The 13,538-nt window shown below is 40.9% G+C and overlaps 1 protein-coding gene across 1 annotated transcript; it reads right to left on the bottom strand.

Annotated features, from left to right (window-relative positions):
• Nucleotides 1-696: 696 nt before the first annotated feature.
• On the bottom strand, nt 697-12,607 carry Pbk (PDZ binding kinase). Its single transcript, XM_021182069.2, has 8 exons — nt 12,382-12,607; nt 9,158-9,232; nt 6,945-7,038; nt 5,861-6,003; nt 4,999-5,168; nt 3,637-3,766; nt 2,170-2,346; nt 697-1,755 (listed from the first exon to the last, which is right to left on the bottom strand). The coding sequence occupies exons 2-8, from the start codon at nt 9,210-9,212 to the stop codon at nt 1,532-1,534; spliced, it is 993 nt and encodes a 330-aa protein (XP_021037728.1). The 5' UTR covers nt 9,213-9,232; nt 12,382-12,607; the 3' UTR covers nt 697-1,531.
• Between the last annotated feature and the right edge of the window lie 931 nt (nt 12,608-13,538).

The following is a 13,538-nucleotide window of genomic DNA, read 5'->3' as shown; positions in this document are numbered from 1 at the left end:
GTGCTTCCATGGTGGTTAGAAACTAACCCTTGGGAGTCACTTCTCCTACCATAGCTTCCGAGGGTCCAAGTCAGGTAGCCAGGCTTCTGCAAGAACCATATGAAGTGATAATTTGAGTCCATACTAAAAAGTGAATTATGGACAACAGTAAACCCACATCCCCCAAGGCAGATTGCACATTAGAGTACAGCAGTGGAAAGGAGGAAAGTGAGCATTGCACTAGCAGGTACCTTCCAGCAACAGCCACGTTACTGTGCTAGTATTTGCTTTGCTACAGCACAAGGGTATTTACCTTTCTCAAATATAGCATCAGACAAGTCCCAGAGGATGTTATACAAAATACCTACCCACCATACCCTAAAACTCAAAAGCAATGAAAAACAAAAATCTGAACTTAGTCAAGGGCCCACGACATCCTCCAAGTGTGGCATTTGAATGGGATCTTGGAACAGAAAAAGTCACTGAACAGTAAGTCTGAATAAAGCATGAAGTTGAATTGCATTTTAGTACTGGTTTATTGTGACAGGTACAGTGATGTAAAGTGCTATATGGAAAATGTGTCTATAGGAACTGCTGGGTATCTCTCAATAAAAGTGCCAGTTCAAGCCGGGCAGTGGTGGCGCACGCCTTTAATCCCAGCACTTGGGAGGCAGAGGCAGGTGGATTTCTGAGATCGAAGCCAGCTTGGTCTACAGAGTGAGTTCCAAGGACAGCCAGGGGAACACAAAGAAACCCTGTCAGTTCGTATGTTTGAGTCAATTCATGCTTTATGGCCAGTAAGTAGGACCTGTCACTTGGGCAAACCTATTTAAAATGACATCAGCGAAGGGGGAGATAAGACTACTGAGTCTCAGTGTGCACACTTACACAATCATTCCATAAGCAAACTTTCAATTTGGTTTTTAATGGACAATATGCTAATTAGTGATCTGTTGTTTGGTATACTCCTATGAGGAACCTACCAGGAAATTCTAGAGGATAATGTTTCCTATTTGTTGCCAAGTCAGACTACACCACTTGGATTCACCATTTTAGTTCTGGTAATTGCAAGGAGCTGTGACTCAAACAACTGACACAACTTAACCTCACATTATATATAAGAAACTCAACAAATCCAATGGTCAACACATCAAAAACAGATAATGCTGAGGTGCCTGGTACTAAAACTGTCTTATTGTTTATTACATTTATTTTAAAAGACTTAAGACACAATCAGTAGAAACAAAGTAATAAATTAGATGCTAAATGTGGAGAGGCAAGACACCCTAGGAGCTACATTTACGAACTCTTAAGTTCCAGGGCACATGGGCTGACAGGCCAGCTGAAGGATGGACACTATGAGCAGACAGATAACTGTAGTAACCCATTAAAGAAGCAAGAATATCTAAAAAGATCTGTCACAAAGCAATGGTCCCTTGATTCTTAAGTCATCTTAGACAGGGGTCACTAGTGTTTAAGCTACTTCTAGAATCTAGCTACTATAAGTTATATTAACTACATAAATATATCTAGTTAACAGTCCCCATACAAGTTAATGCTTTGAGCTTAGACCACAACATTGGCCATCTAGTTCCAAAGCTTCAACGATGTGTGCAGCAGACGGGCGATCTTTAGGATCCTCATTAGTACACACACAGAAGAGTTCGATGACCTTCTGGTAGGAGTCATCCAGTTCTTCCATGTTGATGAATGGCCTTGTCCCCAGAGCTGCATAATATGCTTCATCATCGAAGTCACTCTCATCAAAGGTTGCATCTGCACATGAGGGAGTTAAGAGATGAAAACATGAAAATGTAGGTCATGGGATAGCTCAATGATTACCCTCCTGCAACAAGAGGGTTATCCAGTATGCATTCCACTATACCACAGGCAGTTTGTTCAACTCTTCTGCCATAGTTTATCTACTTTCTCTCCAGCAAAAGTTTTAAGGAAACTTTGTTCAACTCAATACCCTACCTACCCAATGTAGAATTATTTAAAAAAAAAAAAAAAAAAAAACCCATGAGTGGAGCAAGGAATACCCTTGTCTTCCTATTATCAATGTCTATCTCATTTATACGGGGTTAAACCTAGCCAATTAATCACAGTATTGTTATAATCTTAACTGTTTAAAATCTAATTTAGTGGAAAGAAATTCAGATTTATGTTAAAACTTATTTGTATTTATACCTTCATCAACATCATCATCTGGAAGATTGACGTGTGGAATACATAAAGTCATCATTTCCCACAGAGTAAGGCCAAAAGCAAACACATCTGCCTTGTCAGTAATGATGCCATTTTCTTCCAACGCTTCCTTGGGTTTCCACGGCTCAGTACCAATATAACAGGCCTCAGGATCAGTCACTAAAAACAAAAATAAATCATTCTAGTATCACTTAAAATCAACCATGTAGGATTCTTTGTAGGAATGTTTCTTTACTAGACAGATTTTGGACTTCCTAGTCCTTACCTCAATTTTGATGATTATATTTTTCTAGGAAATGACCATTTTCATCTCTGCTCACAACTTGGTGAACTATAGCTGTCTGTAACAGCCCTTACAGATGTGTACAACATGCACTGAGACCCTCTTCATTGTCTAGTATTGGTGATTATAGTCTTTCTCTTCTCAAGCTTGTTGAGAATTTTATTATTATTAACATTTTTCAGGGTTTGTTTTTCTTCTGTTCCTGTCTTTCTTATTTCTTTCATGAATTCTGATCTTCCTTTTCTGGCTAACAAGGAAGTGCAGCCAGTGGGGGCGAGTTTTGTCTTTTTTAACATACTCATTAGCTAATAGCTACTAGTTTTCCCAGGAAACTAGTGATTTAACATGTATCACTTAGGAATCAATTCTCTGTGATCCAAATATTCCCCAATAATTACATAAATTTACATTGCTAAGCTTCCAAATACTCAAGGCTCTCCTAGACATTAAATTAGTAATATCTAATTCCTTTTTCTCGTAAAGTATTATATCTATAATATCTTCCTTAAGGCAAAATTTGCTTTACATGTTTAAAAATCCTATTCTGTAACTAAGATAAATTAAATGCACTGGACAGTTTTTAAAGTATATTAGTTTTTCTGTATTTCATTACTATAATCTCCATTTTACACAAATAAGGATAGAACCAAAACAAAATGCTTATACTCACTTCCCAACAATAAGGGAGAAAAACTAGCAGTTTATTTAATGAAGATTTATCTTCAAAATTCTATTTTGAGGCTTTCAATGAAATTACAAGTAGAGAAGAAATATTTGAAGGGAAAAGGGAAGATGCAATAGTGGATCCTAATTAAACGTGATTAGATAAGAATGCCTAGAAGCTGGGGAAGCTCTAGCCTATTGGGTGTGTCTTGCCCAAAGTTATTCAGTTAAAATACATGCTAATAAGGGCCAGTGTGGGCACAGGCTGAAGACTGGGAGGCCTGTGAGCCCGACATATTTAAAACAAGTCAAAGACAAAAAAATATACACACTACCAAGAAGTCAATAATTGACCATGTGGCAAGGGAAGGAGCTGAGGACTCAGGAGGCAAAACAATGAAAAGACACTATTAGACAGTTTCCAAAAATAGTTCATTTAAACCATGTAGGTTTATTATGTTTTACAATGCAAAATTGTATAAATTTAAAACAATGCTACTTACCAGTCATATTTTCATCCAATGGCAGAGAGACTCCGACATCACAGATTTTAATTGTTTCAAAATCACCTTTAATTACAACATTTGAAGACTTTATGTCTCCATGAAGCAGCTTCTTTTCTTGGTGCAGATACTAAAATTGGAAAAAGCAATCAAATACATGAACAGAAAAATTAATAAAAACTCCTTCAATAAAACAATGACATGAAGCCAGGCAGAGGCAGGCGGATTTCTGAGTTCGAGGCCAACCTGGTCTACAGAGAAGTTCCAGGACAGCCAGGGCTACACAGAGAAACCCTGACTCAAAAAACCAAAATAACACCAAAAAAAATAACAATGATTTGAATTCCCTTTGTAAACTAGACGTAATTGTCCATTTCAAAGTATTTGACCTGCCATGTCATCTAAAAATTTTCTTCAAGATGTTTGAATTCTCAAAGCCCATAAAATTTTCAGTCCAGAAGATTTCCCAACACTCCAATTTTACTTGAGGCCAATAGCTCAACTTTGATGTAATACAATAAAAGCAGGAGACATGGTGCCACCATAATTCACAAGCAGAAGCAAAACTGTAATCCAAAACTATATTATGTTTTATACATTAACTTCTTTTGGGGTTGCAAATAGTCACATTTTGAACAGTGCTGCACAATAGCTGTCTGTTCACCTGTCAGCATTTGAGCCTAACTTTGAAATGAGAGGCCATTCTTTCTGTGATCTGCTCTTACACAAGAGCTTATACTTATTTCAATGCTGCCTATCGTGTGATAAGGAGGCCCAATATGGTTACGCTGCAATTTGTTCACTTCATTATATATACATACTTAAAGTCATTAGTAAGTAATTCAGATGTTTCTATCCTTTGGCTGTTCTAGAACTCACTATGTAGACCATGCTGGCCTTGAACTCAGATCTGCCTGCCTCTGCTGGAAATTAAAGGTGTGTACCACCATGCCCAGCTCTATCCTATCTAAAAATGTACTACAAATTGTATTTAAAATGCTTCTTTCTCAATCTGCTCCATAAACCAATTTCCTATGAAACCTTAACATGTAATCCTTACATCACTATCATTACACTGTGAGTAGTTAGTTCTCTAAAGTCACTATTACCAGTGCTTAATTAACATAATTGGGGGGGAGGCTTCTGAGACTGAGTTTCTCTGTAGCCCTGTCCTCAAAGAGCCGCCTTGCCTCTGCCTCCTGCGTGCTGGGATTGAAGGTGTGTGCCACCCCACCCCCCCCCCCAGTTATGTATACATTTCTTCCCCTATCTTCTATCTAAAACCACAGCAACATAGGTACAACACATGTTTAATTTCTTCATAGTTCACCCAAGCTGTTTAAAATACAGTGACACGGTTACCTTTAGCCCTCTGGCCATGTGCAAAGCAACTCTGAGAATTACAGCTGCTGGAAAAGGACTTCCACTGTCTTTGTTCCGCTCTTCTATTAAGTCATTCAGAGACTTTTCACCTCCATACTCCATAGCAAGGCACAGACTACCATCACTGGCTTCAGTAAAAGCACGATATCCTTAAGAAAACATGGCATTTTTCTATTAAACTCTCCATTAATATAACACAGATCTGGACTAGCACAATGAAGCAGCTACTATGTACAAAGCCCAAATAATTCAAATGCCTTCAAGTGTGTCTAGTAGCACAGATCAAAACACTTTTTATTATGCTTCTGTAAACAGAAGGATTCCACCAGCCCCATGAGTACCAAAAATGCAAAGTGAAAATAGTGCAAGAACCCATCATCTAAATGAACATGACTGGTCTACACCAGGATCATTCTACATTTCTGAAATCTTCACAGGACCAGCACCAAAACAAATACTTCCAACTCAACTCCATGAAGGTTAAATACATATGCTTAAAGATGTAGAATATGTGAATTTTAAATATTTATTTTATGAGTATTTTGCCTGTATGTACACGGCATGTAAGCCTGTTGCCAGTGGAAGTCAAGATACTATATCCCCTGTGGATGGTTGTGAGTCACCATGTGGGTGCCAAGAACTGAACCTGAGTCCTCTGCAAGCATGGCAGGTCCTCTTACCTGCTAATCCATCTCTCCAGGCCCTTATGTGAATTTTTACCTTAGACAACTCACATTAACTCGAGTCCCAACAATATGTGGACCCAACGTTATTAGCAAAACCAGTAGCTACACAGAACATTGCTCTACCACATACTGCCACAAAGTACATGCAGACTTACCTATAATGTTTGGGTGATTAAGGTTTTTTAAAATCTTAGCTTCATCAGTTAGTCTCTTCTGATACACAGTTCGATAATGATCATCACATAAAAGACTTATCTTTTTCACGGCCCAAGGAGAATGAGACAACCCTCTCGGAGATCTAAAATATACATATGTAAACTTAAAGATACAAAATGAATAAAAAACACCAACACTCAAATTTTGCTCCATAGAAATAGGTTTTTTAAAGTATATAAAATTCTTTAGGTCATCAACACCTGTTACATTTCTGTGTCAAGATTTAACCAGATGCCCTGAAAAGCACCTGATATCTACGCTCTGAGAAGGGATTAAAGGACACAAATAAGGATGGAGTATTAGGAACTTATCAAAATACAATTAAACCTCAGAACTACTACACTGTTTTCTAACATTTCTACCCTGGCATGTCAGCCTACTACTTAATCAACATTTATCTATATGCATCAGAGATGAGTTATGGCATGCTATGATTAATATTAAAGAAACTTAAAGGCAGTTTCTATATAAAAGTATTCTATTCTTTCATACATACGTTTTGATCAAATCTACTTTCCACTTCCTCCCCTCCAGGTCCTCTTCTATTCCACCTCCACTAACTTCATGTGTTCTTTATTTTTGAAGCCCACTGAGTCCACGTAGTGCATGGGTATAGGACTTCCTACTGGGGCATGGGTAGCCTCTCAGGCCTGCATCCCTAAGAGAGCTGACTCTTCCCTGGAGCCAGTAACTGCCAATGGTTCCCCGTCCCTAGCATACTCTTCTTCACTAACAGCTATTTCAACTCCACACCAAACAATTTTATACCCATTCACCACACTCAAAGCCATGTTCTAACAAGATCTTTCTACCACTTCACCTTCTTATAGAAGCTAGAAGAAAATGGACTAAGCTACTTCCTTTTTAATACTCTACCAGGAGGAATCTAGAAGTATTAGGGGCAGAGCTCAGGCAGTTATCAAGATTCTAAGGACTGGAATGTAGCCTTCAGTGTGATTCGAAACTTCTCCAATCCAAGTACAAGAGACCCACAGTCCCCCAAGCAAGGAATCTTGTCCTCACCTTTTCATTAGGTAAACGCTGACCCCAGTCCCAAAGCCAAGCTTCTGCATAAATGGAGAGGCAGGGATATTTACACATGGAGTAGAACATAATACTAAAAAGCAAAAGCAAAGCAAAAACTTAGCACTTGAAAGGAGCAGTACAAAATCATCTTAACAGTCTTACAGCCCTGTCGTAAGATTAGTATGACATAGGTTTTTTTAAGGTAGCACTTGCTGCTCTTACAAGAGAGACTCAGAGTTTTATTCCCAGCACATTTATCAGGCAGCTTATAACCATCTGTAACTAGTTTCCAGAGAATCCAACGCCCTCTTCCAGCCTCCAAGGGCACCCACATGCATGTGCGCGTACACACATACACAGAGACACACAAATATAAATATATCGAGAGAAAAAGAAGGGTTGCTAACAAGCAAGCATAAGGAAGTCCTAATGTGGTCCTCAAAATCAACCAGGAACATCAACTTTGTGACACTGTGACAGGTTGACAAAGAACATGCTCAAAATTGCACTCTAGTTACAAAATCATAAAATAGGAGGAAAACCTTGTAATGTTTTAAGTACTTTTATGATTCTGTGCTGAGCCACATTCATAGTTCTATTGGGATACATATGACCTGTGTGCCACAAGCTGCACATGTCCAAGGAGAACACACACACACACCATGTAAACATGTTTTAACTATAGTACTGCACTGTTACCCTTTAGAGGACTTTACTTTTGGCATCTGTAAAAACAAAAACAAAACATCTAAATATAAGTCAGAGCATTCTACAGTTATTAAAGATGACATAGTTCTGCTTCCTGTCAGGAATAACTGACTATTCTTGGACCTGCTCTCTCCATGAACTGTAAAATCTGACAAAATACAATAGTTTTCAGATGCATGACAAGAGGCAGAGCAGAGCAGAGACTTCTGAGCAAAGACAACAGCAAGCCCTGTTGAAACCCCATAGCACTGATAGGCAGTCCCAGGCTCCAACACAGAGTAAACAGCCCAGCAGTCAAACCACAGAGACAAAGCAGAGGTCAAGGACAACTAGGTAGCTGGAGTCTAAGGAGCAGAACACAGGAGGAAGCTTAAAGAAAGAAAAGAGAGGATTGAAAAGATCCACAGAGTGCTTGCTTAAGTACTTAACTGCGCATGTGTTTAGCGACCCCAAAGCATCGAAAACAATAGGCTAACAAATGACAAGAGTCTAGGAATAAGATCACTTTCTCATTAGCCAGAGCAGGTGGTACTGCAGCAGACAGTTGAGTGAAGCCCTCTAAAGGGTAACAGTTCAGTACTACGGCTAACTCTTAGCCCAAGCAAAGTCTGTAAAAAAGTTTAAAGGCCAGTCTCAAAAGCAGCAGGCTTACCACCATTCAGTGATATGAGCTTAGAGCTCTGTAGAGTGATCCAAACCATTTTCACCACTCTGTAGAGTGACGAAATCCAGCACTCAATGACATAAAACACCTACCTCCTAATCAAAAATTACCAGGTATGAAAGAAGCAAAAAACACGACTCATGCCAGAAGAAAAATAAACCAATGGAAATATACCATCAAATGACAGAAGTGGCAGGAGAACAAATAGAAAAACAGGTACCCAGCTCAGAAAGATGCTGACTGATGTAAAAGATAGTCTGGGCACACTTTAGATGTTCTTAAAGATCTTCATGGGCTAGGTGTGGGAGCACAAGTTGTAATCTCAGGAGGCAGTAAAGAGACTGGTGTCTAAGAAGGGCTTTTGTGGACAGCTATATCTAATAAATACATTAGAAACAACACTAATTCAAAAATATGCTGAGCCAGTGTAATAAGGTAATTTTTTAAAAAAGTCATAGAGACTGAAAATGGAAAAAAGGCACAATGTCTATTAATCTACATTTGACCAACTAAAGACATCTTGAACAATCTTCGAGACACCTACACATGTCTTGCTGTGCAAGTCTGATGCTAGATTCCTAGATCCCACCATGTACAAGGAATACAGCTCCTATTACCCTCTAGTTCAAGCCAGAAACCATTACTAAACAGGTCCTAAATTCCAGAACGACCATCAGTGAGTAGACAGAAAGTCTGGACTGTGCTGTTAGAGTCTCTGTTATGGTTAGCACTGTAATAATGACCAATCTTATGACTGTTTACAGACAATGACAAAGGAATAAACACTAAAATGTTTCTAGTAGAAACAGCAACAAGAGAAGGTCTTTTGCAATCTTACCAGATTTCCTTTTTTCAGATTTGTTTGGCGTCTTGAAATTATTAATTCCTTCCATTATAGCAATCACGTTAGGTCCTACAATGAAAACAAGCAAAGTTATATTGCAACTATCTAAAATACTCTCATTTGTGAGGAGAATCCCATAACGTCATTTTATCACAGAAATATACAATTTGAGACCTGAAAATGACCTCAGCAAATAGTCCAATTTTATTTATAAAAGTAAAATTGAAGCCCAGAGATACAATGACTTTACTCACGGGCATACTATCATTGAGTAGGAGTTGTGGTTTTAATTATACAATATATAGAGGTCAGAGGCATAGCTCAGACACTTAGTAAAGGCACTTGCTGCCAAGCCTGTCAACTTGAGTGCAATTCTTGCTTCTCATTTAGTAGAAAGAGAGAACCAACTCACACAAGTTGTCTTCTGACCGCCATACACGCTATGTGGCATACATCTGCCCACACACATACACAATACATATAGAAACAACTATAATTTTAAAAACTTTTAAATATGTAACTTCAATTTAAAAAAAATACTACCTGAAGCGAATGGGGCTGGGGTGGGGTAGGGTGGGGTGGGTGTCTTGTCACATCTTTTTTTTTTTTTTTTTTTTTTTTTTTTTAATACTACCTAGTTCTAAAAGGTTAGCAGAAACTAGGAATGTAGCTCATGGGTGGAGTCAGCCCCGCATGCACAAGGCCATGACCTGAGTTCAATCCCCGGTGACAAAACCCAAAAGGTAAATACTATGTCTTCCTCTCGTACTTCCCACAAGTTACAAACGTCTCATCATCCTTTAAGACAACCCTATATGCACACCTGTAATACCAGCACTCGGGAGGCTAAGACCCACCTGGGCAACAGTGAGACCCTGCTACAAACAAAACAAAAACAGAAACCCATGCATACAAGCAGCGTTATTCTAATAGTCCAGACAGACAACAGAAGTACCCATTAGATGCTGAATGCAGAGCAAAAAGTAACAAACTTGCTACTGTACAACACAAATGAGCCAGGAAACCATGCCAGGTGAAAGAAACCAGATAGAGAAAGCCACACACAGAGTCCATTGATGGAGCTTGTCTAGAGCTATCCAGAAACGGCCATATTTCCTGATGGCTTAACTGTAGCAACAAACAAATGAAAAAAGGGTTCTGGAGATTGGGAGCTCATTTTTGGACGCTTTATTAGACATCTTGGTGGAAAGGTCGAACAGGCAGGCAAATACAGATCTGGAACAGAGCTGAAGACATGATGTGGGCTTATCTACAGCAGTGGGATTAAAGCTGGGCTGCTAGATGATAAAGGGTATAATCCTCAACCCGAGTCAGGAAATGGAGGGTAAACAGCCTGTGGAATGTGAGCCTCATGCAAAATCCTTGGCAAAGAGCGGCCTGGAGACTGTCCTTGCTACCACAGCTTGAGGACTGGATACAAAGGGCACAGTGTGTTTTTCAAAGATTAAAATACCTAGGTTTAGCCGGGCAGTGGTGGCGCACATCTTTAATCCCAGCACTTGGGAGGCAGAAGCAAGTGGATTTCTGAGTTCGAGGCCAGCATGGTCTACAGAGTGAGTTCCAGGACAGCCAGGGCTACACAGAGAAACCCTGTCTCAAAAAAACAAAAAACAAAACAAAAAAACAAAAATACCTAGGTTTAAACATTTCAGCATTCCCTCATATTCTGGACACTCAAAAATGCCTCTCTTCCACTTACCCTGTTTGTACCAAAATATCCTACGTCCCGCCCAGCTCAGTTGTCTAATGGGATTTTTTTCCTGGCTGAGATAGAGCCTTAGTCTATACTGTCGTAGATCTGCATATACATTCCATAGGCATTAATTGTTAAATAACTATACTTTCTTTAACCCATATCACCTTTAGGCTTGGGGTTCAAAGGGCACATCTGATAGAGCTGGGGCATCTCTGGGGCATCTATTGATGGGCTTTCTAAGCCCCATTTATGTGGGTCTCCCCATGACTTAGACTACCTTGAACTGGCTGTGTATACCAAGCTGACATCCAACACGACATACTCCTGCTTCAATCCCCAAGCGCTGTCACATGCTTGGTTACCATGAGAACTGCTTATTTAAGATTTGACTTTTCCCAGGGGCGTGGTGGCACACGCCTTTAATCCCAGTACTCCAGTCAGAGGCAGGTGAATTTCTGAGTTCGAGGCCAGCCTGGTCTACAGAGTGAGTTCCAGGACAGCCTGGGCTACACAGAGAAACCCTGTCTCGAAAAAACAAAACAAAACAAAAAAAAAATTTGACTTTTCATCATACACCTTCCATCACCTATGTGTGTGTGGCAGGGGTGGGTGGTCTATGCACAACAGTACGGGAGCCTGAAGTGAAGGATGGCCTCCTCTGGAATGATATGTAGTTGTTTGTGAGCCACTCCACATGGGTGCTGGCAACCAGCTCAGAGCCTTTGCAAAAGTCCTGCAGGCTCTAACCAATGAATCAATGCTCCAGAGTCCCCCACCCATAACTTTATAATATTACACTGCTTGGCTTTTCAAAAGTATCTTTTTTATTTGCATATGCTAACTCTACAAGATTATGAGTTTCACTAAGAATTTCCATATAAGCATGTAAGTGTGTGTGTGTGTGTGTATATATTAAATAATACCAGTAATCCCATGTATAAAATTCTACCCACAGCCACATTCCCTGTCCTTTCTTTGGTCTCCATTCCCTAGTTACTGGGACCCCAGGCACTCTTTACTGCTTCCAGGTTTTGGGGTCCTGAAGATGGATCCCAGGGCTGCATGCATGCTGGGCACAGACTGTACCCAATGAGTCACTGCCCTACCACAGTCCACTTTTCTACTGTGGCCTCACCTTAAAAGCAGAGGCATTAGCAGAGAAATCCTCCCCCCACCCCACCCCCGCCTCTTTCATAGGGAAGGGAGTGACTTTCTCCCTGAACCCCCAAACTTTCCGCAATAAAGGAGCTCAGGGTCAGGGGCTTGGAGGTGCGCGATGGTTCCATGGGGTTCCCCTATTCTCCTCCATCCACTATCTTCCCTGGGTCCTCCCCTAGCCGCTGTGTACCCTCAGTTTGCTGTTCTTCCCCGCAGATCTCCTCCAGGTCCTCCGGTGGAGGCAGTCCCCCTCCCGTCCGCGACCCTCCCCTCAGGTCCTCGATGCTCCACCCCTGACCCCTCGTCTGCCAACCACCTTCGAGTCGCCCCGGCTGTCCCTTACCACGCTCGCTTGCTCGGGTAAAAAGGTGAAAGTGATGAGCTGGCTCAAAGCGGTCTGGACACCTAGTCTGGAAGGTGCAGGCTCAGCTCCCTCCCGCCAACAGTGTAACCGCCGCAGCGTTTAGGGCGCGCGCATTTTCAAAGGCCGCGGCCCGCCGGGGGGCACTGGAGTTCGAACTCAGCTGACTCGCTCCGGAAAATGCAGGAACAGCTCCGTCCCGCCAACACTCGCGGTAACCGCCGCGGCGTGTAAGAAGCACGCCTTTTCAAAGGTCCCGCCAGAAGACTACGGGGCGGCACTAGGGTCAAAACTCACGCGTTCGCACAGTCCTCCCAGATTTACTCGAGTTTCCAGGTTTGATTTAGTCCTAAAAGAAGAAATCTTCCAGAGCGATGGCTAGAAAGACATAGCAAGTGTCAGACAGATGCTGGCGGGAAAACAAAATATATATCTGTTTTGAAGGCAAATTACCCAAATTACAAACACTGCTCAGAATATGCAATTAGGAAGTTTTATTGCAGATATATGTGACCTTAAAACACTAACTAGAAATGTGTAGAGTTTCATCATTTGAGGCTGAGAATAAATATAGAATATTTTGAAATTTTGCTAACTTAAAAAATTATTGCTGTGTTTGTGTGTGTGTGTGTGTGTGTGTGTGTGTGTGTGTTTCTGCTACCCACGTGGGAAGGTCAGAGGACAACTGCAGAAACTGGCTCCCCCTTTCCCCTTTAGATTTCTGAAATCTAAATCAGAAGGCCAGGCTCTGGCAGCAAGCTCTTATCCTCATTGAGCCATCTCACTGGCCCAGTTTTGTTAATTCTTGGAATTACCACAGTCTACTTAACAAATATTTTCAGAGCACCTACTGGGTGTCAGGTATCTACACTTGAGTGCCCACTACATAACATAATCTACTGTGTTCTCTACAAGAGAAATGAATTAAGTTTAGGAGAACAGGAAGACATTCCCATACCTACTATGTGGCTCAGAGACCATGTGATACCTTAAAAAAGAAAACATACAATGTAATACAAGAAGCACTGAAGCCGGGCGTGGTGGCGCACGCCTTTAGTCCCAGCACTCGGGAGGCAGAGGCAGGTGGATTTCTGAGTTCGAGGCCAGCCTGGTCTACAAAGTGAGTGCCAGGACAGCCA

The sequence above is a fragment of the Mus caroli genome, chromosome 14, assembly GCF_900094665.2.
Source record: "Mus caroli chromosome 14, CAROLI_EIJ_v1.1, whole genome shotgun sequence".
NCBI classification, from domain to species: domain Eukaryota; kingdom Metazoa; phylum Chordata; class Mammalia; order Rodentia; family Muridae; genus Mus; species Mus caroli.
Note: the sequence above shows the minus strand (reverse complement) of the source record. Positions and strands in the feature narration are given on the sequence as shown.

Excerpts from the sequence above, each read along its gene's own strand:
- Pbk (XM_021182069.2), bottom strand. The coding sequence starts at position 9,212 with ATGGAAGGAATTAATAATTTCAAGACGCCAAACAAATCTGAAAAAAGG. Across the intron at positions 7,039-9,157 it reads ATCTGAAAAAAGGAAATCTG|TATTATGTTCTACTCCATGT; the intron begins GTAAGATTGCAA and ends TTTGCTTTTTAG. Across the intron at positions 2,347-3,636 it reads ATTGGATGAAAATATGACTG|TGACTGATCCTGAGGCCTGT; the intron begins GTAAGTAGCATT and ends TTTTGTTTTTAG.